This window comes from Salvia splendens, chromosome 8, assembly GCF_004379255.2.
Source record: "Salvia splendens isolate huo1 chromosome 8, SspV2, whole genome shotgun sequence".
In the NCBI taxonomy this organism is placed as follows: Eukaryota; Viridiplantae; Streptophyta; class Magnoliopsida; order Lamiales; family Lamiaceae; genus Salvia; species Salvia splendens.
Genome location: NC_056039.1, coordinates 33,292,988 through 33,317,590, shown reverse-complemented (window position 1 = coordinate 33,317,590; position 24,603 = coordinate 33,292,988). Strand labels below are relative to the sequence as shown.

Sequence of the window (24,603 nt, the reverse complement as noted above, 5' to 3'; positions counted from 1 at the left end):
AATTTGAAAGTAATTTAGTAGTAATACTTAAATTATGCGTAAAATATCCAATTAGTTGTTGCTTGTCCAGCAACTATCCTTTTGGAATAGATTAACCACTTTTTAAAATTCGTAATTAAAGCAAATTGACTGCAACCAATTGAAATAGGAGTATTCTGCAATAAAAATATAAATAAAATAAACTACGGTAAATCCGCAGTAGTAAAAAAAATTAAATCGATGAATCAGAAACGATGTATCTTTTCTCATTCGCAGCATTGTCGGTCTGCGTCAGAAGGTGTCCTAAGATTATTCATGTCTCATCATCTTCTCATCGAAATATTATTATCATATAAATCCAAAATAGAAATCAATGAAAAATTCATCATCTGAAAACCAAAAAATAAAAATAAAAGAAGAAATGAAAGGACGAATCATGAAAAATTCATCATCTGAAAACCAAAAAATAAAAATAAAAGAAGAAATGAAAGGACGAATCAGAAAGAACGTAGCGAAGTGAGAAACATTAAATTGATCAGGTGGAATTCACCATCACACAAAAATTCTACTCATCATCTTCATCCTCCACATCAGAAATCAAAACACACATAAAAACATAAGAAAAAAAGAGAGTTGCAGAGAAATTGATTGAGAGAAAGCTGGAGAGCTGAGAATCAGAGATGAGTAAAGATGTATTTATATAGGAATATTGAAGCCCTAATGCGAAACCCAATGGGTCGACTGGGCCAGATCACTAAGGCTACTTTGTTTGGGCCTATATTTTCAAAGCCCAACCCAAATTCCACAATCTAATTTTAATTTTAATTTTTTTAATTTATTAATAATGCAAAAAGCTACTTATAGCCTAATGGTTGGAGATTCATTTTGTAGCAATAGAGATAGGGCTGATAATTCAGTTAGTCGGTTAACCGATGACCGAACCGATCACCTCGGTTCTCGGTCATATTCGGTTAACCGAGAACCGTCCCATTCGGTTATCGGTTATATTCGGTTCCAAATTCTGCATGTCTTGATCGGTTCTCGGTCCGATCGGTTTAACCGATTATTAAATTAAAGAACAGATTAAACACTAAAACCGCAATGCAGCGCAAGTGGTGGCCAAGGTGGGAATTTTTCGTGTGCAACGTCCAAGGATCAATACCTGTAAAATACATTATTTTATTTTTTTTTAATTCGGTTCCGGTTCGGTTAACCGGAACCGAACCGACCCTATTCAGTTAGGAACCAAACCGAACCGAGGCCAATTCGGTTTCGGTTCCAGTGCTTCAGTCTCGGTTAGGCTTTGGCTCGGTTAACCGTGTTTTCGATTCGGTTCTAACCGAACCTACCGAATTACCTGCCCTAAATAGAGACAATAATGAAATGTGAGGAGAACATTAACGGTTAAGTTGAGGTGAATAAGAAATGTGGAAAAAAGTGACATCAGTTTAGTTAAGGGAGGTCTACGTGTATATTTTTTTTAATCTTTTTATAATAATGTCAAAATTATTTAAATTTTATGTAAAATATTATATTAAAACTTCTATAAATAATTTAAAGTAAGTAAATATGTACTCCATTTGTAACAAAATTTTGAACATAGTCTTTATTAATATTTTTTTCTACATCCCCTCTAAGAGATGTACCATTATTGATGCATTTACTCATAGCGGCAACTTAGGAGAAATTGTGCCGTGTGTATGTCATGTTATTATTTAATTTCATTATTGTCGACTAATTCAACTGTACGTGCTAGCATCAAGAACTTTTCTAGTTAAGTATTCTAGTACTATTCGGGAACATTATAATCGCCATCCTATTTTATATATTAATCACTCTTTTAAATAAATAATTGTTATGTAAAGCTATGTTAATACTATATCTTATTTCAGCATCATCCGTGAGCATTATGATCGTTTAAAGCATGATTTGCTTTATATGTTTAGTTTGAATAATATATTAAAAATTGTTATTCACATTTATAATTTTACAAATTTCGTAAAAATTAAAGTTTGATTTTTTTTTCTATAACATTAAATAAATGAACAAAACAACAAATCGAGCTTTGATTTTTATAGAAATTATAAAATTAAAAAATGTGAATAATAATTTTTAATGTGTTAGAGTCAAACTGATTGTATAAAACAAAATAAATTATGCTAAACGTATGTTAAACGAACGTAATACTCATAGATGAAATTCACATAAGGTATGTAACATATCATTTCACTATATATCGATATATTATTATAGAGACTTTAATATATTGTGGGCCCTACTATACTACAAATTACAAATTAAAATCTGAACCAATAGATTTTTAGATTTGACTAACAAATAACGTCAAAAAAAACCCGGTTCACATCCGTTGACATTTTTTTTTACATTACTTATCATTTATTGACATCAAATCTTGAAATTTAATGGGCCATATTTTTGTTTGTAATTCATTAAAAAGATGTCGTGTACATCTCAATATATTGTTATGTTAAGTTTGAAATATAAAATTATCCTAATTCGTAGATATTTAAATGTATAGATGTCGATTAATTCAATATTTATAGGGGTTATTTAATGCAATTTTGGGAGTTTGGCCAAGCTATTATACTCTATACCCTATCTTATTTTGGCTCAAGTTAATATAAAATTTACACTCTATACTTTATGTTAAATCGATGTATTATTGTACGGGCTGCACTTTAATATATTGCTATGGTGAAGTGTAAATCTATTCTAAAATAATAAACGTTTAAATATATGGGTGAATTAATTCAAGGCCAACAATATATTTCATTATTTTAATCTGTCAAATAAGCAAATTATAGCAGCTAGGCGCATTGAAGCTAATCGGCGCTCTTTAAAATACACACTATCAATTATCTGTCCTTTAAGAATAAAACTTCAAAAATAAATGTTTAAATATAAAACTGATAAAGTACAAAAGAATAAGTAAAAATAGTTGAAATAGTGTTATGATAGTCAAATTCACTTTATTAGTAATATAATTTATGATAATTTTTTAAAAAAAAACTAAAAAAATAGGCTAATTTTTTAGAATGTACTATTAAAATGGTGAGCGAAATGACGTAGAAAGTTATACAATATCAGAACTCAAACAGAAATATTTAAGTTGAATATAGGGTTAGTATCCAAAATATCTTTTCACATTATAAATATGGAACCAATCACATTATGTACGAGGCCATAAATTGGATGCGTCAACCTAAAATTAAACAAGTTTATGCATTCATGGATCTAAGCTTTTTCATTGGTGTAGGAGCATTAATCACAGTCTTGCCTCTGTTTCTTTATTTTTTCTACACAAACTCTACTGATCATATCACGAGCGGAAGCCACGCGCCACCAAAAGCCGGCGGAGCGTGGCCATTCACGGGCCATCTCCATGTCATGAGCGGTGGCAAGCTTCCGCACATCGCCTTAGGGGCCATGGCGGATAAGCATGGCCCGATCTTCGAAATCAGGCTCGGGGTCCGCCAAGCCCTGGTGGTGAGCGACGCGAAACTGGCTAAGGAATTGTTCACCAAGTGCGATTTGGCGGTCTCGTCCCGTCCTGAAACGGCCTCTTCTAGAAACTTGGGTTACGAAATGGCGATGTTTGGATTCGCCCCGTACGGGCAATATTGGCGGGAAGTGCGGAAAGTGGTCTCTACGGAGTTACTTTCCGCACGTAGACTTGAGTTACAAAAACATGTGCTGGTGTCAGAGACTGATTTGTCAATAAATGAACTTTTTGGTGTTTGGAGTCAGAAGGCTAACGTGGCGGGACGTGTATCGGTGGAGATGAAACAGTGGTTTGGGGATTTGAATCTGAATACGGTGTTGAGGATGGTGGTGGGGAAGAGATGCTTTGGATCCGGCGGCGGTGACATCGACGAGGCGCGGCGGTGCCAACGTGTGATGAGGGATTTCTTCCACTTGGCCGGGGTGTTTGTGGTGGGAGACATCATGCCCTATCTTAGGTGGTTGGATGTAGGTGGATATGAGAAGAAAATGAAGGAAACTTCAAAGGAGTTGGATTTGTTAGTTGGACAATGGTTGGAGGAACATAGGGAAAGAGAGATTTTAGACAAGGGTAAAGATTTTATGGATGTGATGCTTTGTGTTGTACGAGGTACCAAGTTTCAAAATCAGCATGATTCGGACATCATAATCAAATCCACTTGTTCGGTATGTTTTTTATGTTTTTTGATGGGATCAAATACTCGTGTAAATGGTAAAAATATGTATATTGTTATGCAGAACTTGATATCAGGTGCGAGTGACACAACCTCAATCATGTTAGTGTGGGCGATGGCCTTGCTACTCAACAACAACCATGCCTTGAGAAAAGTCCAGCAAGAACTTGATGACCAAGTAGGGAGAGACAAGAGAGTGAACGATTCAGACATTGACAAACTAGTATACCTTCAAGCCGTTGTTAAAGAGACTCTGAGGTTGTACCCGGCAGCACCCTTGAGTGGTCCCCGGGAATTCACGCAGGACTGCGTTTTAGGGACTTATAACGTCTCTAAAGGCACAATCTTATTCGTCAACATATGGAAGTTGCACCGAGACCCCAAAATATGGTCCGAGGACCCCTTGGAGTTCAGACCGGAGAGATTTCTAACGACCCATAGACATGTTGATGTTAAAAGTCCGAATTTCGATTACATCCCGTTTGGAGGCGGCCGGAGAATATGCCCCGGGATAAATTATGGTATGCGGATGTTGCACTTGGTGTTAGCTAGTTTACTACAAGCATTTGACATTTCAACTCCAAATGGTGAAGAGGTAGACATGAGTGAGAGTGGTGGGTTGACAAATGGCAAAGCCACCCCACTAGATGTTCTTGTTTCCCCAAGGCTATGCCCTAGTCTTTATTAGTTAGAGTTTATCACTGCGTGCTAAAATAATGAACTACCACTTATCTCATATCAAATTAAAAGTTCTCATAGTTATAGGTTGACAAATGGCAAAGCCACTCCATTAGATGTTCTTGTTGCCCCAAGGCTATGCCCTAGTCTTTATTAAGAGTAGTTAAAGTTTATCATCGCCGTGCTAAAATAATGAACTATTACTACTAAATTTTGATATCTCATATCAAATAAAAAGTGATCAAAAAATCATGAGCTTTCGCCTTGGCAATATAGTTTTGGTTATCATGTCTGATTTTTTACTTTACACCATATTTTGAATTCTCACGCCAAATTCAATTTGTAGAAAATCCGTAAATGTATGAAACTGACGATAGGATAAAAGTTAAATCAATTTTTGATAATTTTTAAGTTCGTGTAAATACCATAAATCGGTCATAGTTCGTAATTTGGTGATCAAACGGCCTAATGGTAATGTTTCAGAACATATTGATACGAGACATTAATGTCATATCTTCCATATCTTTTATTTAGTTATCTTTTGATTCATAGTATCTTTTAATATATTGTTTTCTTGTTCCATAAGCTAGTATTCTAGTATTATAAATAGGGATATGTTGTTATTATTTTATTCATTCAACCAATTAATGAAATCAGTACTTCGCCCAACTTGGCTTGAATCACCAAACTCTAATTCTCTATCGCTGCCGACGAGAACCTCTCTTGATCCCATCACCCCTTTGCCGGACGTCTTCGCTGACCCAAACCTCTTGGGCGTTCGCCGACCACGGGGCTTCGGTTTCTTGATTGTGTGGAATTCAAACGTTAAGGAGGCTGAATGAATAAAATGATAACAATCTGTCCTTATTTATAATACTAGAATACTAGCTTATGGAACAAGAAAACAATTTATGAAAAGATACTATGAATCAAAAGATAACTAAATAAAAGATATGGAAGATATGACATTAATGTCTCGTATCATATTCCATACTTTAATATTATTCTATAGGCTTGTGTAAATAAGCTTTAGATTATGTATGAGGTTTAAAAATCATGCATGTTTAATTGCGTAATTAGGTATTAGTCGTGTAAATTAGGTTCCAATCATTATCGCATTACGATCGTGTCGATAACGGATACATATCGTGTATGGGTTTGAATATAGCATGTTGAGTTCGTGTTCAATTTGAGAATTTTCTTAACATATAAATTAGGATTATATCTTATTGGATTAAGTCATTATTCGTTGATAATTAGCGACAATTCACTAGTGAATATTGGCGTGAAATCTAAGCACAAAAATCATTCTCAGCGTGTTATGAAAAGTTTTTTTCAGCCATATACGCCTAATTAATGGCGATGCATATGCTCCACCCACCTGTTGGAGGCATAAATTTGCTAATTACAAAACTACTGTAATTAATCATAATGACTGCATAATTTTCGTGAATTAATTTATTGAGTTTTATTAGAACAAAATCATTACTAAAAATAGTTGCGTGTGAGTTGGTCAAGCGATAGAACGCGTCAAGTTCAAGTCCATCGTAGCCCGACCTCTAAATTTACGGTACTCATTTGTGTCGTTGAATTTTAGAGAAATTAGCAAGCAACAGTGAAAAACAAGATTGGAACATATGACAAATTAAATTTTCTTCAATTTTATATGATGATGAAATTTGTAAAAAAAAACCTCCTGCCTAAGCAAAACATTGGGCCGAGTGGGCCGGAGTGGAAAAAATATTTCCACCAAATTCTCATTTATCAATCACGTCTTATAGTGTAAACTATAAAATTTATATTAACTTGTCAAAAACTTAAAATAGGATGTAGTATTTTAAGATATCATTAGATCTATTTTCTTACTCTAATCTGGGCTTTAGATTACCATTGAAGTTGATATACATTTACTCTTGTCGACGCCAGCAAAGTGTACGTAAGAAAATTAATACTATAAATTTAATTAGGTGTAGACAATATAATTATTTCCATGACTGTTGATATGTGAATTATACAAATTTCATGTGTCACAGATATAAAAGACATTGTCACCTTGTTATAGCTATTAATAGTTCGTGTAAATTAGTTAAAAATGATTAAATATAATCATGCAGTAGAGGAGATGGCTGATTTGAGAATTGTATCGAAGGCATTTTGAAGACAAGACTTGAATTTGGGAGAATCAATGAGCCCATTTTCAGTTCCCAAAGCCATCCTCAGCTTTCCCATGTAGCTCACCATTGTTATAGTAAGGTTCTGCAATATATTTATAAATATAATTAAGCATAATACCATACATCTATATTTCATAGACAGAGAGAAATTGTTATTAATATATACTCCCTCTGTCCCATTAGAAATGAAACGTTTTCCTTTTTTAGTTTGTCCCATTAAAAATGAAACAATTATATCTCTACTTTTTCATCTCTCTTACTTTACTCTCTCTTCATTAACTCACAAAACAACACTACATAAAAACCCGTGCCGATTCCCAAATGTTGCATATTTAATGGGACAGAGGGAGTAGAGAGAGAGACCTGAGGAACGCCGACGACCATGAAATACAAGCCTTTCACTGGATGATTAGACAAAGCCATTCTTTCCACAGGGCCCATAATGTTCGAAACTGTCATGCTCGTGTTCTTTAGAGTACTATGAATGTATTTCGCCGTTACCTGCCACAAAATCAATATATTGGCAAAAACAAATGGTCTTATACCAAGTCATAGATATAAAAAGTAGAGATAAATTCAAGAAACACGTAAAGTGCGTTATACTTTCTAATATTATTCGTCAACCTCATCTACAGTTTCTAATATTATTCGCCAACCTCACCTACCACATAATGCACAAAAGCAAACAACGACTATATCTAATTATATTGCACCAATCGACAACTATTAAGCCATTTAATAACGAAGAAAATTTCATCTATTCATATGTACGATGACATGCAATGGAATGTAAAATTTGTGGTTAGATGTAATTAAGTCTAGTACTATAGTATTCAATGCCGCAAAATTTTGGTTGTAATTCGACAATTCAAAACTTCACTAACTCAAACCCTAGCATCAGTCGTGATTTATTCTAATTTTGGTGTTAAAATTCAAATGTAATATATTTATAACATTTAAACATTACAAACTAACTACTACAATATAAAAAATAAAAATTGAAATAAACCTTACTTATGAAATTCTTTTTTATCAAACCTAAGTAACAGTAGCAAACTAAACTAACAATAAAAAACAGAGTTTAATTACCACATTAAAATTTTAAAAAAAATCATACCTCGGGGCCTCTCAATTTCCTCAATGCATCAAGTAGTTTTCCAGTCAAAACCAGAGCTGCGGAATTCTTTTTCCTCCTTATTAACTTGTTCGCTTTGAGCACAAAATTGAGCGGGTTGGCCGCCATTTTCGGGAGAGGGACGTGAAGGAAGGCGAACCGGTTGCCCCATGTTGATTCGTCATCGTCGGGTTCAACCATCTCGGATATGGATTTGTAGGTGCGGACGTTCCTCGTGTTGAGTAGAACCAATGCAGTTGATTTTGCATCGGTGAGATCTTGCTTCATTGCCTGCATGTAGAGTCTAATCCCCAAGAACACCACTCCGCACACCACATCATTTAAACTCTGTATAACAACATGTGTCACGTATTTCAATCTCGTATTTTATTTCATCAATCTGACTAATGTAGTCATGATCTTGTACCAATTAGTCAAAATATGGCACTAGGGGTATTTATTGATCACTACCCTTTCACCTATATAGAAATTAAAGATTATAGTCATTATTTTTTAAATTGATCTCAAATAGTATAATACAGTAAAGTTGAAATTTTGAGTGACTGTTCACGGCATTAATTATTGACCGTTTAAATAAATACTAGCATTAATTCCATGCAACGAAATTAATTACTGTCACAAAATTTAACTAAAAAATATCGAATAAATTCTGCATTGAAAGCTAGCGGTATGCACCAATTGAAATAATAAATAGGAAAGTAATAGTAATAACGCGTTGTCAATCCATAACTAATAATGCAAGTTATTTTAATTCTAATAACTTAAGATTTATTTATAGTATTATTAATTTTTAATTTACTTTAAATTTATGCATAATTTGTTCATATTCTCTATGTATAATTTCAAATAAACAACTATAATAACTTATTTAATATTGAATTTTACATAATTTTTAAATTAGTTCGATTTATCCATGATATATATGGAGAGAGAGACGATTCAAAACTAAGTAAAATTAAATAATATAGACTTGTTTCTATGTTTATGAAATGACATATCTACCCTTGAAAGTTGAATTGATAAAAATTTAACAAAGTAGCAAGTACAAAAGAATAACACGAAAACTCACCACATGAAGACTGGCCTTGATTTGCCTGATTTGATCAAGGGAGAAGGTCAAGGTGGTAATCGTGATCGGCCTAAACTCGACTCCTTCCTCACCGGACCTCACCGGAGATTTGTGATCCTCGAGCACACTACTCTTCAACAAACTCCACCCAAAATCCACAACAGTATTGACAATTCCAGAAAAATTCTTAGAAATTCTCTGGCAAAAGCTATGATCACCACCAACTATTCGACCGGTCGGAATCATGCTGGGAAGCGTTAGTGGAATTCGCGGATCGTCGGCTCGTTGCATGCAAGAGAGAAGAGCCCCCATTAGAGAGAAGCCATCACCAAGTGAATGGTGAAGTTTGAAGATCACATTTCCCATTGCATTTTTGGTGGGGTATTGGAAGACATGAACTTCCCATAGTGGCCTACTTTGGGGAAACTCTTCCAATGATATTCTAGACAAGTAATCTTTCAAGCAATCATCGTAGAATTCCGGAGTCTTTCCTTCGGGAAATTTTGGGAGTTGTAAGTGGTCTTGGAGCTTCACATTGACCTTTTTCCAGTGCTTCTTTCCGTTCTTGTCTTTGACCTATTTTAACCCAGTCAATTTGTTAGTGTTTGAGATATAATAACATCACAAATATTTGTGCTAGATCTAAGTGTGTTAGGTATTATGCACTACTTAATTTATTAAAACCCGTGCCAAAAACGAATAATAGTTTGAATCACATACATATGGGGCTCAATATCTCATAGATAATATGTAATCAAGCAATATGTTATATGGAGTATAATTATAAGATCAATATTCATATGAGATTTATATGTTCGCAATATCAATGAAATCATTATTATTATATTGATACTATATAATAATAAGTTAAAGAACGTCGATGAAACGCAACTCAATTCATCAGAATTTTTTCTTCAAATTAATGAATTCAAGGTTTAATAAATCTAAAGGGCTAGCTTATGACTTTTTTCTTCCAAGTAAGGATTCAAGATTTCAAATAATCTAAAGTGCTAGCTAGTGTGTATCTCATATAATAATAAGTTGAACAACGTCGATGAGACGCAACTCAATTCATAAGACTTTTTACTCTAAACTAATGAATTCAAAAAACTTTTTACTCTAAACTAATGAATTCAAGATTTAACAATCTAACGACTTTTTTCAAAATAATAGATCCAAGATTTCAAATAATCTAAAGGGCTAGCGAATGTATCACATTATCAACAAAATAAAGTTGATGAGTCAGTATTTGAAATTTATTAGATGCATTTATGGAAAACTACATGTGGAGGGTGGATGGTAAATGATGCACCCACCTAGCTAAATCCAATATAAATAGATATCTTGTGGATCATAAAATATGGGTTGAGATTTATAATTTATTTACACCTTTTTTGAGGCGGATGAATGAGCGTAATTAAATTGGATACTTTTAAAAAGGCCAAAGGTTACAGATTACAAAAAGTAAATTTGTATTAGGATCATCTAAATCGAGAAAATAAAAAAAAGTAAGCAACGTATATATTAATATAATTTCAAGAACTATATATAGTTACTCGTGATTGAATTAATTAATCAAAAAATCACACTCCTCGTATATGTATCTCATTAAATTTAATTCCACACCCCACTATTAAAACATAAACTTTTAAGCTAAACAAAAAAAGTCGTAATTACCATTAAACTCTTAAGCATCATAACCAAACATTCCACATATAGAATCTAAAAATAATTTTTGGAAAATCTCCGATCTAAAAAATGTATCGTTGCATACATACAAGGTGGACGTAGAAAAAAATTGATAGAGACATATATTTTCAAAATGTTACTCGAAAATAAATTTATAAAATGATGCACATTGATAAATGTTTTTCCAAAATAATATAAAATGAATTTTGGATGAATTTAAAGACTTTATAAAAGAAAAAAAATATATAAAAACATGCAAAGTCAAGAGCTCTTCAACGATTATCACAATTTAAAAAGCAACAAAACCAACATAACAATAAAGAGAGAGTACCATGAGAGAGGAGAAACGAGGGTTGATGGGAAGAAACACATCTTTAAGCAAAGACAAAGAGTTGGAATTATCAATTGGGATCTCTGATTCAAGAACACCAATCACACTCACTGAAATCACTGAGCTTGTGAAGTATTGCCCAGTTGGGCTCACTGGTTCCGAATATTCCTCCATAAAAAAATTATTTTCCTATAAAAAAATCAACTTTTTTTTTCTTGTTTGTTGCCCAATGAAAACTCAACTAGGGTATAATTTCAGATATTTCTTTATAAGGTAGATATAAATAGGCTGTGTTCATCTCAATTATTTATATACCAATGGGGAGAAATAGTGGGTGCCTTTTTATTTATTGCAGACGGTTCGGAAAATTTATTTAAATCAATAGTGCATATGACAATGAGACCAGTGAATATTAATTGCATTCTTGTTCTTGTGTATTAATTTAGAAACCAACAATATACATATTAACGTGTATGTATGTATGTGCATTAATTTGGAAAGTAAATTGCCTCTTGTGTTTGGAAGTTGAGATCGTATTTAAAGGTGAAAAGGTAAATTCAACAGAGTATGAAATAATATCATACTTTTATAAATAAAAAAGTAATTAATTTTTAAGTGTTTTAAGAAGATTAAGCCAAATATGAACATTGAAAATTTCAAATTATTACGGTCGAATATTAATTGCCTCGGTTAAATTAATATGAAATACCGATATATTATCTCGTCCTCGGTCTTTGGTGTAATATGAAGCTTACGAGTGTCTTCTTCATCGTTGTCACTTATTGATATTCTCGACTCCTTTTTTGGCTTGTTCTTTGTTGGTAAGTTGTTATTCTGTGTTTATTTATTATTGACGCCAATTTGATGACTATTGTTTTTTAGTCTGATTATTAACAATAATCAACGGTATATATACAAATACGCATTCTAAATGTTTTGGTATGTAAGCCGAGCAAAAGGGGCTTTAATTTTATGTATTTTTGTATGGTAGTTGAGAAAAATTTAGTGACGCCAACTTACCTAATATTGGGTACCATTGATATGAAACTGTGAGCTGTGTTTTGCAGTGAAAGGATCCAAATATTTATGAAGTGTGGTAATCCACTTTTTTTAACTATTAATTACTTGCATCGGTCAAACGCGACGACTTACTGAATATATTAATCTCACATTGTTTTTATAATAAAAAAAGTAAATATTTTGAACAATGTAGTATTTAATTTAATCACCCAAATTTCTATATATATGATTTGCAACCAAATATATAGTACTTGATGTTAAAGAAGAAAACAAAATGACACTAGAAGCGGGGAATTTAAATTATTCAATTATATACAAAGAACACAAATGATTTTAAATCAGATTGATCCTTTATTATGCAATGCACGAGAATATTTATGCAATATTTATTATGTATGTAGATAATGGTAACGAGTTCTAAAATTCGAAATATATGTAGTAATAATTTTACAATTAACATACGTACATAGAAACTTGAAACAACTATATTTTCATGCTAGAATATTATCTTTATAAAATTAAATTATAATTTTCATGTGGCATTTGGTGAGCATTGATGACATTCAATAGTCGGAAAATGATACAAGCCATATGGGATATATACTTTTTTTTTTGCTGAATTTGGATTGGTGTCTACTTTAATTGATATATATACACCTTCGAGATATATATATCTAATGAAAATGGAATATAATTGATGTATCAACATCTTCTTGCTAACAGTAGCATTAAATAGTTGTATTTTTCTTTATTATTTTCTTTCTGTGTCTAGTGCAACATTTATGTTATTACACTGACCACTTAATTTGATTTTTCACTTTCACCGACAAATATTAATAAATTAAAAGCAGTTGGGTTCCATAAATACATTACGGTACAATACTTATATACACAAATTAGGTCACACTTGTCTTCAGAGAATTATGAAGAGTAAAGCACCTACAATAATATTTTATCTCCTATTAGGTGGCAATATTAGTACTATTTATAATCTTAAAATATACATTAATATATTTTTTCAATAACATCATAAACATAAATTTGACATATACCAATATTAGTGAAATGTAATATATTACTGCAAAATAGTACTAGTATATATTCCAACACACGAGTTTTGTGTGTGGTGTGATAGAAATGATTGTTGATAGGAGTAAAAAGGATATTTATTGTAACCAAAAGTAATATTTGCAAGTGATAATTATTCTTATTAAAAGTTATTTTAGTAAATAAAATATAATCTGAATAAGTTAGTAGAACGCGAGTACAAATAGAAAAAGTAAACATGAGATCAGTAAAAAACAGAGAGTAAGTATGTTACATCTGCAACAAAACAAAACGCAAAATGTAGGAGAAATTTGTGCGACATCCACGAAGATCGCACAAATTAACTAGATCGACACGAAAACACACCAAAACAACAACCCTCGGGCATGAGAAACAACAAGACCACAATATTCATCTTCCTTTTCCAAACTTTGGCATTATAAACTACAAAGTTAATAATTCAAACTACCAATTATTAACCTTTTTTCGCTTTCTTGAGCACGTTTCCTATATTGTTTTTGCTTTAGATAGATGGTAGAGCATTATTAACACCCATACCAACCGTGACATTAGTATGTTTTTGTCTAATAGTAAATGTACATATATGGCTTTTATTCATTATAACTATCATGAGAATGGTTTTTCAATTATTTAACTCTGATGGTTGGGGGGCTTTAATGTTTATAGGTAAACAAAGATATAATATTAGGTGAATTCCATAAGTACACGATATTATTGTCTCTGTTAAAAGATTTTCAGTAATTAGGTTATAAATATTTATGAGTACTATATTACACGCGTTATTGCAAGCCTTTCTATTTATGTTTGTTGACTCACGTCAATATGGTTGACTTACTTTATTGAATCAATAAATTATAGGAGTACTAAAATTAACTAAAAATCTTATAATTAAATGTAATCGAATTGTAAAAAACCTCATTAAATTGATAAATTATAAAATAATTATTGCATAAATTAAATACACCAATACATCCACAATTCCACTCAGACTTCTATCATTGATGTGCTAGATCAAAATCTCGAATTCTACAAAAAAATACTAACTGCAGAACAACAAAAATCCATAACCAAATCTCTACCATTCATATTCTCACCATTTACTTTTGTAATTTATCATATTTTATTTGTCTCCATTTTTAAATATTTATTTTAATTGTTATAATATAAAAATATTGAAATAAATTATTACTAAAATTAGAAAAATTACATAATAAAATAATAACAATTTATACATTATGTTTATGTTGAATACCACGATTTTATCTACACACATTTAATTTTGAAAAACTAATACATTTATGCCAACAAATTAATAATTTCAAATAATAAAATATATTTAACCTTTATTTCTATCAACAAATAGGGGCAAAAGAAAATATAGAATTAAAAGTAAGGGAAAAAGAAATATAAAAATAAGGGAAAAAACAAAAACAAAAGAGAAAAAGAAACAAATAGTTATGTGCGCAACCACGCATGTTGCATACGTCTGATTGGGCGTGAGGCGCGGATGGCATGCACACGCACTTATCAATATATCCGCACTTGTAGGTTCCGGTCCGGGAATGCAGTCACGCCCTCTCGGCCATCGATCTGGCTAAAATTCGCGACTGCATTGCGTACAGATTAGGAAGAAATTAAAGGGGGAAAATAAACAAACAGCCAACCACTCACCTGACAGCCATATTATCTAACCATAATAAATATGAATAACTGTCTCCAAAAAAATTGAATAAATCAGCAACCGTATGCATATCTACAACAATTAATCATCAAAATCTTGAAATTTAATTTGCACACATGTGAAAAAACAGAGACAGCTCTAAGCTATAACTAAATCAATTCACAAGTTTTTACATCCAACATTCTCATAATTCTGCAAATAGTCTGACATATTTGCTTGGTTATTTCCATATTGTCATATTTGCTTGGACAAGTGCACAACTTTGGTCCCATTACAAACGTATCATAATTTCATCAATCATCTCAACTTTGAGACTAGACAATGTTTTAATGTCACAGTTGAGCCTTTATTAGTTTGCAGCGTGCGTCGGGCCAAGTTGGGCAAGCCTCGACAACAAGACCCCAACGCAACTGACCCTGACACGAACTACTTCATGCCTCCATACTTCGAATAACACATGTATATCGATCGCAGTACAAGCTTCTCTCCGATGCAAACTTGATTGAAGAAATTATGTATGTGTGTAAGTAGTGTATATATACATTCAGAATATATTGAGATAATTGTATCAGCAGAGTTTAAAACAGTGTTTTCTTAACCTACCTAAATATGGGAATAACGAAGTTGGAACTCTAATTGCTGCCTTCCTATTACATACAGTATACATGGCGCAGTCGCCTTCATAGGTTGTCGTCTCGCCTGCTTCTGGTCGGGAATCTATAAGCTATGCCTTGGGGTCATTCCTCAACTGGAACCAAAAATGCATATAAAGAATGGTTATTTCTCTGAAAATTTGATCCATCACCGGAAAAAGGAGGGGAACGAGTCGGAGAGGTACATTCTGGTGCTTCCGATCTAGTTGAACCCTAATTGTGATTGGTAAAACCTAATCGGGGATCAGTGAACCCCAACTGGGGTGGATGCACACAAGTTTTTGTGAAGGTCAAATACGGAATTCTATAAAGGTTGGGACATTTTTGAAACAGTCATATAGGTCATGTTAGAACACGGTATTCGCGCTACTATGAAACGAAAAGGAAGCAAGAACGCCGATGACTAGGGTTTGGAACATCTTACCACTGTTAACTAGCAGAGCAGCTCGATTTTGTGTAGTGCCAAAATGTACATTTCTAAGCAGGTGGGAGGGGGCGGCGACATGTCGGGCATTCCATTTTTATGTCCATCCATCTCTGCAAGCAGCTGCCGTGAAAGAAATGATCGCACGGCGTCACCTGAAAGAACGACAGAGTCGAAGATTACGGTTAAGAGGACGTGATCTCAGAACGTTGACAAGAATATCGGATGGATTACCATGCAATCATTCGAGCGGTGGCTGAGGTCAATGGCAGTCATGCAAATGACACAATCCGTAGCGTGGTGGTTTGACCCTTGAAGGAATCGCCTATAGTAGCTATATTTCTCCGGTAAAATCTGCAGATAATGTTGCATCAGAGAGAGCTCGGATCATGCATGACACGCACACATACACACATGTGGCGAACCTGACGAGGAATGAACCAGCGGGAGCCGAGATAGTGCTGGAGAAGAAGAATGAAAACTTGCAGTCCCATAAAAAAGGCCAAAGAGATACACCACCTCTGGTCTGGCTCTATTCGCATGAAATTATGTGGGCAGCCGAACACGTATAAGGGAATAGCAATTCGAGTTATAGTCATCCCTAGGATATAATGAGGATGCAATGGCTTCCTCGAGTCACGAACTACGTTAATCACTATCTGTGGAATCCAGAAAGAGTGGAGGAGGAGAAGGATGATTCGCAGAAAATTGTGGAACTCGTACATGACAAGAATACCACCTAAAAGGATCCCGTCTGCAAAAAGGACGCGAGAAACATCAGATTAAGTGTTTAGTAACAAGATAACAAAACATTTGCAGCTGATAAAAGTATATTACTTACAAAAACGACTGTAAAGAACCGAGAGCTCGCGCCTCATCATCTCCCAATTCTCTCCGTTAGTTGATGGCCTATTCGCCTTCCATATCGCAAGTAGGTACCGCATTTCAAAGATTGAGAAAACCACAAATTTGAAAAATGCTGCCGTTGCAAAAGCATTAAATAGAGATTCTGCAAAACGGACAAGCATCACATTTTAGTTCGAACGACTATTAAAAGCTAGTATAACTTCAAAAGTAGTACACAAAAACTTGTGCGCATCCAGATACACGGTGCATCTGCCCTAATCAAATCCAATTTGGGGTTTAAGAATCCTCAACTAGAGATTATTAATCACAGTAAGGATTAAGTTAGGAAAGATGTTTCGTTAGTCCGGATGCACCGGAGTGTGCCTCCTTTAAGTAACTATTTTCAAGATATGCATACCAACTAAAATTCCGGCAGTGAGATGTAGAAGGCAGAGATAAGCATCCATTATAGCTTGATGCCCGATCATCAGAAGCGAAACTTTGGCAGCCCCCTGTAAAGTTTTATCGAGTTAGCTATAAAGAAACTGGCTGGTAAGAGATATTAACTCATTGCGACTTTTAAGTTTGGAAGTCGTTCATCAAGTATCGAGCCACTTACTGATTGGGTGTTACTATGTTCCATTTGCCGGATTAACAATAGAACTTCGAGGAAAGATATCTAGCACATGAAAAGGTTAAATAATCCAACAAAGGAGTTATAACTATGAGACTGTTTCCCTGGATGAAAAACAATATTTGAGAAACTCGAGATCAACCAACATGGGAAAGGATACAAAGGTAACCATCAAAGTGTAGTTAACTGCTTTGTTATAGTAGACTTCGACGTTGACAGAGGTTGCATTCAAGAGCATGGGTGAGAAGCAATCTACATCGTCATCCACTGAAGGGCTCTCCATAACTCCTTCTAGATAGAACTTGTCTTGATCTCCACCTACATACAAGAAACGTATAGATCAAGTTAGAGATTGTATTTTTCTAGGCAAATAGGCAGGCTAAAATAGAACGAAAGGGAAGAACACATTTTGTAGAGTCAGATAAACTTATTACCATTTTTTCTGGAAGACGCTCGAGAAATTTTTGCAGCGATTTCAATGTTGCAGTGTTTCTCCATTTCGTAAATTGGGGCTACACAGAGTACCGAGCAATTTAGGGAGCAAGTTTATCAACTGATAATGAAATAAAACAATAGCAAAGGAGCATACATTGTTTCCTCTTCCAGATTTTTTCTCGTGGAGACTCCTGAAACACCTGGGACGAGAAAACTCCGAGCTGAGCTAAGAAGAAAAATGCCAAAGAAGTTAAAAGTTGACTTGTAAAACATAGCAATCAATACGCATTTTTTAACAAACCACCATTGAGGTGTATTTCAAGATCACGAAACTCGGACACACCATAACACTGGTGGAATAACTTCGTCATCGTAGCCAAGACAGTCGACTATGTAATAACAGCGATTAAGTAAGAATACATGAACACACATCTCATGTATTCGGTTTATATGAACACACATCTCCATCAAACAGATCTTTTAGAGGAAAAAGGACTTGATGAATCTTAAACAAAGTTTTTTGTAAGAAAAGTTGAGCGCCCTCAAAAAGTAAAAGCTCCAGCAATGTGTTCTTTATTATAAAACATACTCAAAAGAAACAAAAAAGTGTCGAGTATGTATAATTAAATTGAAGCAGCATATGAGAAGAAATACAACCATCATGCTTTACTAGTGGAAGGGTAAAAAGTAACTTCACGAGGAAGTAAGAGTGTGATTACCAAGTGATACGGGTTAGACAATAAATAATCATCTTCCTGCCCAAACTCATTCTCTTTTCCACTGCAGAAATATTCAGAGGGAGGATTAAAAGATAAATATATAGGATCACAAGCATTCCAGAAAAATGAAGCAGAAATACGTGTATAAAGGTGTCTAACTCTAATTCAGAGTAAATGGATTTTCGGCAGTCTAACGATTACAATTGACCGACACGTCCTCATCATCAATTCTTGAATTGTTCTTTCTTTATCATTCATACCAATTGACCAATTTTGAACAAGGCAGGATTCAGGAGGCTGCATTATATTTGCCCATATGTTGGGGTGTTTTTGTGATGAACTCAAATGCATGTGGTAGAAAACAGAATTTTGCCTGATAGCAGATTGTCAAACTTCAGATTTTAGCATGTCAATGTATGAGGATGCAATGGGAAAGGGTAGAAGCATCGCAGAAAATTTATCTCTAAGATTTATTCCGTAGGAGACCAATGGTTCATTTTTATTCACAATCTGCATTCTTCCCCACATGATTATTGAGATTAGTGGCTAATTTAAACAAGAATTAGGTAGTTAAGTTGCAAAGAACACGTAAACCGAGTCGTAGAAATAAAGGAATCAGGGTAGTAGAGGAATCTACCTGTTAGCCACCATTCTTAGTTGTCTGAAAGGCCAAATATACACACCTTCTACCCTGATTCGAGCTCCGTGAACATCATTCTCATTGTCAAACACGTCATGGAAAATTATAACTCCCTAGCATATCACATTGAAGACGACAGTTACAATTGGAACATGTGAACTGAAATCAGAACCCGCATTTAGAGAAGCTAATAACAAGCTCGTGATACCAAAATATATGACCAAGTTCACAAAATGCTTGCACAAACAAAATCAATCAGAAGACAAGAGCTAAAGAGTCGAATTAATTACAGAATACATATAAGAAATCTTGGAGAATTAAAGTTTATCGAGGTCGCTGTGCAGCTGATAATAAGAGACAACAGAGTTATAGTGGTGCTATATCTTAAACCAGAATCTGCAGAGGCCACAATTTCTTATTAATTTCCAAAACAGAAGGTCAATATCAGGTATCAAAATTTCAAAATTCAAAAAACCAATTAATCTCCAAAATGAACACACTCGTCCAACGAATGAGCAGAAGGTCTGTTCCATGTCATGTCTCCAACTAGTTAAGAAATAAGTATAACCAAGTTACCTGCACATAGTGTACACCGGTTATTTTTGTTGGTGTACTGATTAGTTCTAGTATCGAATTGCCATTGGACTTCCTAAAATCAGCAAACTTGGAAGAGCTATTGGCAGAATCTGGAAACTTCCAACTCCCTGCACCACATAAAGGTCAACCAAATTAGACAACAAGACTGAGTATAGCCCGAAAATTATCAATAAAATGTAATAGATCTGTTATGCCAAGGAATTAAAACAATACGATCAAAATTTGTCAATAGCAAGGTTAAAATATTGCCAAACGAGAACGCCTAAGCCCACTCACCATTCTATTTTCTCCATGAACTGCGATTTCTAACATACAAGGAGAATTCAGCGCACTACAATTAATAGTGTATTCATCTTACTAATACGAGAACAAATGAACATGATCTATCATTTTGTGATTTATATATTTATGTAGATATAGGATTTTATTGAGATTCCTCTTTCTTGAACCCAACAGTCACAAAGGGAATGAGAGAGAAATTAATTTCCATTGTGGTTCTAAACATTCCTTTATGGAAAAATTAAAATTATGCATTTACTTTCTCACACTATCTCTTTCTCAATTTCTTCCATTTCCCCTGCTCCCACTTATTAATCAAAACAAGGAAACTCATCTTATGCAAATTAACTAATCTTTATTCACATTTTTCAAATTTGTTTCTAATATAAAGGACCCTCACGATTACTCATATCCAGCAAACGTTAACGCTTAGCAATCAAATATGGCAGCAAGTGCCAACATTCATAAAATCATATTCGTAGTTTGCATTTCGCAAGGACAGACGAGATATGGTTCGGCAGTGCACAAAACCAATATGTTTCTGTTCTACTCTTGAGAGATTATGGTGAATCTCATATACAAATCCACTATTAAAACTGCAAATGTGGTAAAACTTAGGTAAGAATCATGCCAAACACCTCATTAGTTCTTCAATAATTGCAAGTAGTCGGCTATGGAAGATTGCTAACATAGAAGATGCAATATTGCTAACAAGAGAAATAAAATCAGAAATCTCATCATGGAACCTTTGAGAAGGAGAAATTTCCAAAGTACTGGATTACTAATAACTGATACTCCCTCCACCCCACCATAAGCGATGCGCTTCTTTTTTGCACTCTGTTTCTCTTACTTTACTCTCTCTCCACTTAACTATTTAGTAATCATTTTCCCAAACAAGTGCAAAAAAGAAGTGTCTCGCTTATTTAGTTGCAACATATCACATATGACAGAAGAAATGTAAATTAATTCAACATACATGATTCATGCAAATGAACAATCATTAAGTGATATAATGGGTAAATAAATTACAAACCTCTATAGGTCCCTGTTACATTCCAAGAAGAAAACGGTCCCAATTCTTGATCGTCCTTGCCAATAGGAAGCCACTGCAAGAAGTAAAAGGGCCCAAAAGATTACAAGAAGATTTAACAATATGGATTAAAGGTAATTCCCAGACATAAGCACAGTAAGACATAAAATTTATGGTGAGTCAGTGAGAAACATAAGTTGTTATTATCCATCGATCTCACACTAAGCAAGCACACTATAGCTTCCCAACCGCACATACAAATTATCCAAATGAACTTAGACATTGAGATCATTCATACTCAATTCTGCTAGACTATCTCTCCGTCATCTCTGCAGCTTTTAGATAGTGAAGAACCATCGACTTGAAAAGAAAAAAAAAGAACCATTGACTTGCAAACCAAAGCTTGCATTGCAAAGGGTCAATTCAGTTTAGGAATCAAACTATAGTAAGCATTTGCACTGTCTACACTTCCAGAGAAGCAGAATTTCCCACATGGATAAGTTGATGAAAATAGAAAAGAGCCAAAGACGCATTATTAACTTCAGAGGCATTGTTGGTAACAACTTAGTGTTACACCCCAAACAGGGAAAGTTAGACAGTTTGAGATTCTCTAGTCTGCGGGACTAAATAGACATAACATCTTATAAGCTATAGCCATTCAAGGATTTCCCAGAAAATTAATAATCCTCACTGAAGATCCATTCAGCAAAGTTTTTGAATGAAAATCGATGACATGATAATAATTGACACAACTTTGTATTGCATCTGCGTCCAGTAAAGTTTTGAACAATCATATAATACAGAATATATCAACTTCTTTCAAATCCATTCTAATCATACAATTAAGAATACCTTATGCACGCTATAAGCATCTCAACAATTATCTCTACCATTCGATAGCACTTCACCCAAATCGGTGATAAGCGTCTCATCATTACTTATTTCAAATATGCATGAATTATACTAATATTCCACTTGTTCTATAACCCTTTGGACGTAATATCAACTCAACTACCTCTTTATCTTGGTGGGACATTTCTTGAAGACTCGTTGGCAACCCAAAAGGCAGCATACACACATTATGTGCCGACATCATGCAACTACAAATCTCATAATAATCTCGCATATACCATTCAAATAATTCATCCAACTGTCCCTCAAGAACTACAACACAGATGAACTATATTCTACACTCTACAGCATCCATATAATGTTACTCCTATGAAACACACAAACAGGAAAAAGAAACAAAGAAACACAGATTTGTCCATCATCAGTCATTTAGTAAGCAAAGAAACCATAAAACAAAACAAAACATGGAATTGCAATCATTCTTCCAAAAATCGAGAAATTGCTGTTTTTCACCACCATTTTAATTTCAACCTTTCACACATTTAACAGCTACACAGAAAGCAAGAATTTGACTTTGGAAGTTCACTAAGCCTCCTATGAATTAACAAAAATCAGAGATTAGACTCCCAATTCACATAATAAAACCACATACCACATAAAAATTCACAACTAATAACATTGCACTGCTCCAACATAAAATAGAAATTCAACCTACACACACACACATAGCACTAACCTCTTCACCCCAAGACCGTCTCTGCCTCAAAGGCCTGAAGCCATTCACAGGCAACATCACCATTAAAATGGACCATACCCCAAAAAGACTCCGAATCAGAAACCGCAAAAGACTCCAACTTTCCATCGAGGAGCTGAGCTAAAATCCTAGCCGTCAACTGATTTCTCGAGTTTTCCAAAGCCCATCACAGGAAAAACCTAAAAATCATGTCTTTCTTCAATCGGTGGCTTATTTGGTTAAAGAAGAGTCCAACAAACAACGTATTGCTAACAAACTCAACAAGAAAAGGGATGAAATGCACCGATCGGTATACAGAGAAAGGGAGAGTTTAACAACCTAATGAATCATTTGTTTGCCACCCAAACAAAAAGAAAAATGGGAAAGGAAATTATCAATTTGTAGTATTTGGGTTGTAAACGAAATCATGCTTGACCTCCACCAGTCAATTATCATGCTTGACCTCCACCAGTCGATTCGAACCAAAAACGAACATAGAATCTAATCATTAATTAATTCAACTGAAACCCCTTTTTTACTGAATTTGTGAAATTGTATCAAGACGTTTTGTACTCCACTTGTTAGGTAACACTCGAGTCAAGAAGATAAATGGAAGAACTGAGATAAATAGGGAAGTATTATTAATATTTTTCTAAAAACTAGGAGTACTATTTAATTTTTCAAAATATGAAATAAGGTTTAATAGAGAATTTAGTGATAAATTTTTCACCTATTTAGCAATTATAACGCCTTTATTAGAATATCGTTATAATGTTGCCAGTATAATTTTTTAAATTGTTTTATTATATTTAATATTTTCAATTTTTCGATTTCGATGAGTTGGCATGTGGGGTATAATACTAAATAACACAGATTAATTTGAGTAATGCCTTATTATCAGAAGTGATAGTTAATATTGTTAATTAATAGGAGTATTATTCTAGATATATGTACATTTTTAAATGATAATGATTGATGAGTACATACGGAAAGTAGGTGACATAAAAAGCAAACCAATAACACCTTTTTAGGATATTCAACGCAAATAATTTATTTATTTTTCATTATAATGGAGCACACGATCTCATGGAGTATTTATTTATGGTCATGCTGTACACTTTTATCCAAATATCTAGCAAAACAAAAACTAAACAAATTATGCAGTAGTAAAGCATGGGAGATTAAAAAAGAAAAGGAAAAGAAGTTTTTATAAACTATTGATAATTGTATAATAAATTAACTATGTGAAACTTAATGAAAAAACATCACGTTGTTTGATCTGCGACGAATTTACAGTGTAGTTTATTGTAGTTATTAGTAGTTCAAGATATTTTTTGTTAAATCACCAATGGCTTAGGATATAAATAGATGGTTCCCATTTATTATGGATTTATTTCAAATATAGTAACATTTATCAGTGGAAATTGACTGCAATTTAGTTAGGGAAAGATAATACATCAGAAAAGTAATTCTTTGAAAAGAACAAAGAGGCGTTTTCTCCATAGATTATGTTTCGTCTTTGAATAAAACTAAACAAATGATATAAAGGAATAATAATAACCATTAGGTATATTGATGACAACTTTATTCTATGATAAATGCTACACTTTTTTTTGAAATAGATAGTACAATAAATGTTACACTTTTATAAACATTCATGATTTATTATCCTAAGTATATACAAGCACATATTTTGGAATAGTTAAACAATACGTCACTCTTACAAATCATTTTATTTACA

The 24,603-nt window shown here is 33.6% G+C and overlaps 3 protein-coding genes and 2 non-coding genes across 8 annotated transcripts; 1 reads left to right on the top strand and 4 right to left on the bottom strand.

Annotated features, from left to right (window-relative positions):
- Positions 1-216: 216 nt before the first annotated feature.
- On the bottom strand, positions 217-317 carry LOC121746256. The gene has a single exon (XR_006038959.1). It is a non-coding gene; the product is annotated as a small nucleolar RNA snoR31/Z110/Z27 (small nucleolar RNA).
- A 152-nt stretch (positions 318-469) lies between these two features.
- On the bottom strand, positions 470-563 carry LOC121746258. Its single transcript, XR_006038961.1, has one exon. It is a non-coding gene; the product is annotated as a small nucleolar RNA R32/R81/Z41 (small nucleolar RNA).
- A 2,632-nt stretch (positions 564-3,195) lies between these two features.
- On the top strand, positions 3,196-5,026 carry LOC121743235 (cytochrome P450 CYP82D47-like). The gene is made up of 2 exons (XM_042136477.1): positions 3,196-4,167; positions 4,240-5,026. The coding sequence occupies exons 1-2, from the start codon at positions 3,229-3,231 to the stop codon at positions 4,861-4,863; spliced, it is 1,563 nt and encodes a 520-aa protein (XP_041992411.1). The 5' UTR covers positions 3,196-3,228; the 3' UTR covers positions 4,864-5,026.
- A 1,764-nt stretch (positions 5,027-6,790) lies between these two features.
- Positions 6,791-11,512, bottom strand: LOC121743236 (wax ester synthase/diacylglycerol acyltransferase 3-like). The gene is made up of 5 exons (XM_042136478.1): positions 11,252-11,512; positions 9,232-9,807; positions 8,145-8,489; positions 7,391-7,528; positions 6,791-7,109 (listed from the first exon to the last, which is right to left on the bottom strand). Exons 1-5 carry the CDS (start codon positions 11,423-11,425, stop codon positions 6,960-6,962), a joined length of 1,383 nt encoding a protein of 460 aa, XP_041992412.1. The 5' UTR covers positions 11,426-11,512; the 3' UTR covers positions 6,791-6,959.
- Positions 11,513-15,150: 3,638 nt separating this feature from the next.
- On the bottom strand, positions 15,151-23,424 carry LOC121746170 (transmembrane E3 ubiquitin-protein ligase FLY2-like). 4 transcript variants are annotated; one of them, XM_042140081.1, is made up of 16 exons: positions 22,866-23,423; positions 21,281-21,353; positions 19,948-20,075; positions 19,369-19,484; positions 18,732-18,792; positions 18,167-18,233; positions 18,012-18,089; positions 17,738-17,895; positions 17,563-17,622; positions 17,362-17,455; positions 16,939-17,106; positions 16,523-16,851; positions 16,332-16,451; positions 16,098-16,252; positions 15,624-15,768; positions 15,151-15,517 (listed from the first exon to the last, which is right to left on the bottom strand). In XM_042140081.1, the coding sequence occupies exons 1-14, from the start codon at positions 22,989-22,991 to the stop codon at positions 16,151-16,153; spliced, it is 1,680 nt and encodes a 559-aa protein (XP_041996015.1). In that variant the 5' UTR covers positions 22,992-23,423; the 3' UTR covers positions 15,151-15,517; positions 15,624-15,768; positions 16,098-16,150. The 4 variants fall into 4 exon arrangements, with proteins under 4 accessions (XP_041996015.1, XP_041996016.1, XP_041996017.1 ...); XM_042140082.1 differs by lacking the exon at positions 15,151-15,517 and having other exon boundaries at positions 15,519-15,768; positions 22,866-23,062; positions 23,202-23,423; XM_042140083.1 differs by lacking the exon at positions 15,151-15,517 and having other exon boundaries at positions 15,519-15,768; positions 18,167-18,212; positions 22,866-23,424.
- Positions 23,425-24,603: the final 1,179 nt, after the last annotated feature.

What these genes read in the sequence shown, in the direction of transcription:
- LOC121743235 (XM_042136477.1), top strand. Translation starts at nt 3,229, where the DNA reads ATGGATCTAAGCTTTTTCATTGGTGTAGGAGCATTAATCACAGTCTTG. An exon ending in TAATCAAATCCACTTGTTCG is followed by an intron (nt 4,168 to 4,239) that starts GTATGTTTTTTA and finishes ATTGTTATGCAG; the next exon opens with AACTTGATATCAGGTGCGAG.
- LOC121743236 (XM_042136478.1), bottom strand. Translation starts at nt 11,425, where the DNA reads ATGGAGGAATATTCGGAACCAGTGAGCCCAACTGGGCAATACTTCACA. An exon ending in CTCGTTTCTCCTCTCTCATG is followed by an intron (nt 9,808 to 11,251) that starts GTACTCTCTCTT and finishes GGGTTAAAATAG; the next exon opens with GTCAAAGACAAGAACGGAAA. An exon ending in GGAAATTGAGAGGCCCCGAG is followed by an intron (nt 7,529 to 8,144) that starts GTATGATTTTTT and finishes ATTTTGTGGCAG; the next exon opens with GTAACGGCGAAATACATTCA.
- LOC121746170 (XM_042140081.1), bottom strand. Translation starts at nt 22,991, where the DNA reads ATGGAAAGTTGGAGTCTTTTGCGGTTTCTGATTCGGAGTCTTTTTGGG. An exon ending in AGCGTCTTCCAGAAAAAATG is followed by an intron (nt 17,896 to 18,011) that starts GTAATAAGTTTA and finishes TCTTGTATGTAG; the next exon opens with GTGGAGATCAAGACAAGTTC. An exon ending in ACACTTTGATGGTTACCTTT is followed by an intron (nt 17,623 to 17,737) that starts GTATCCTTTCCC and finishes TTCATGTGCTAG; the next exon opens with ATATCTTTCCTCGAAGTTCT.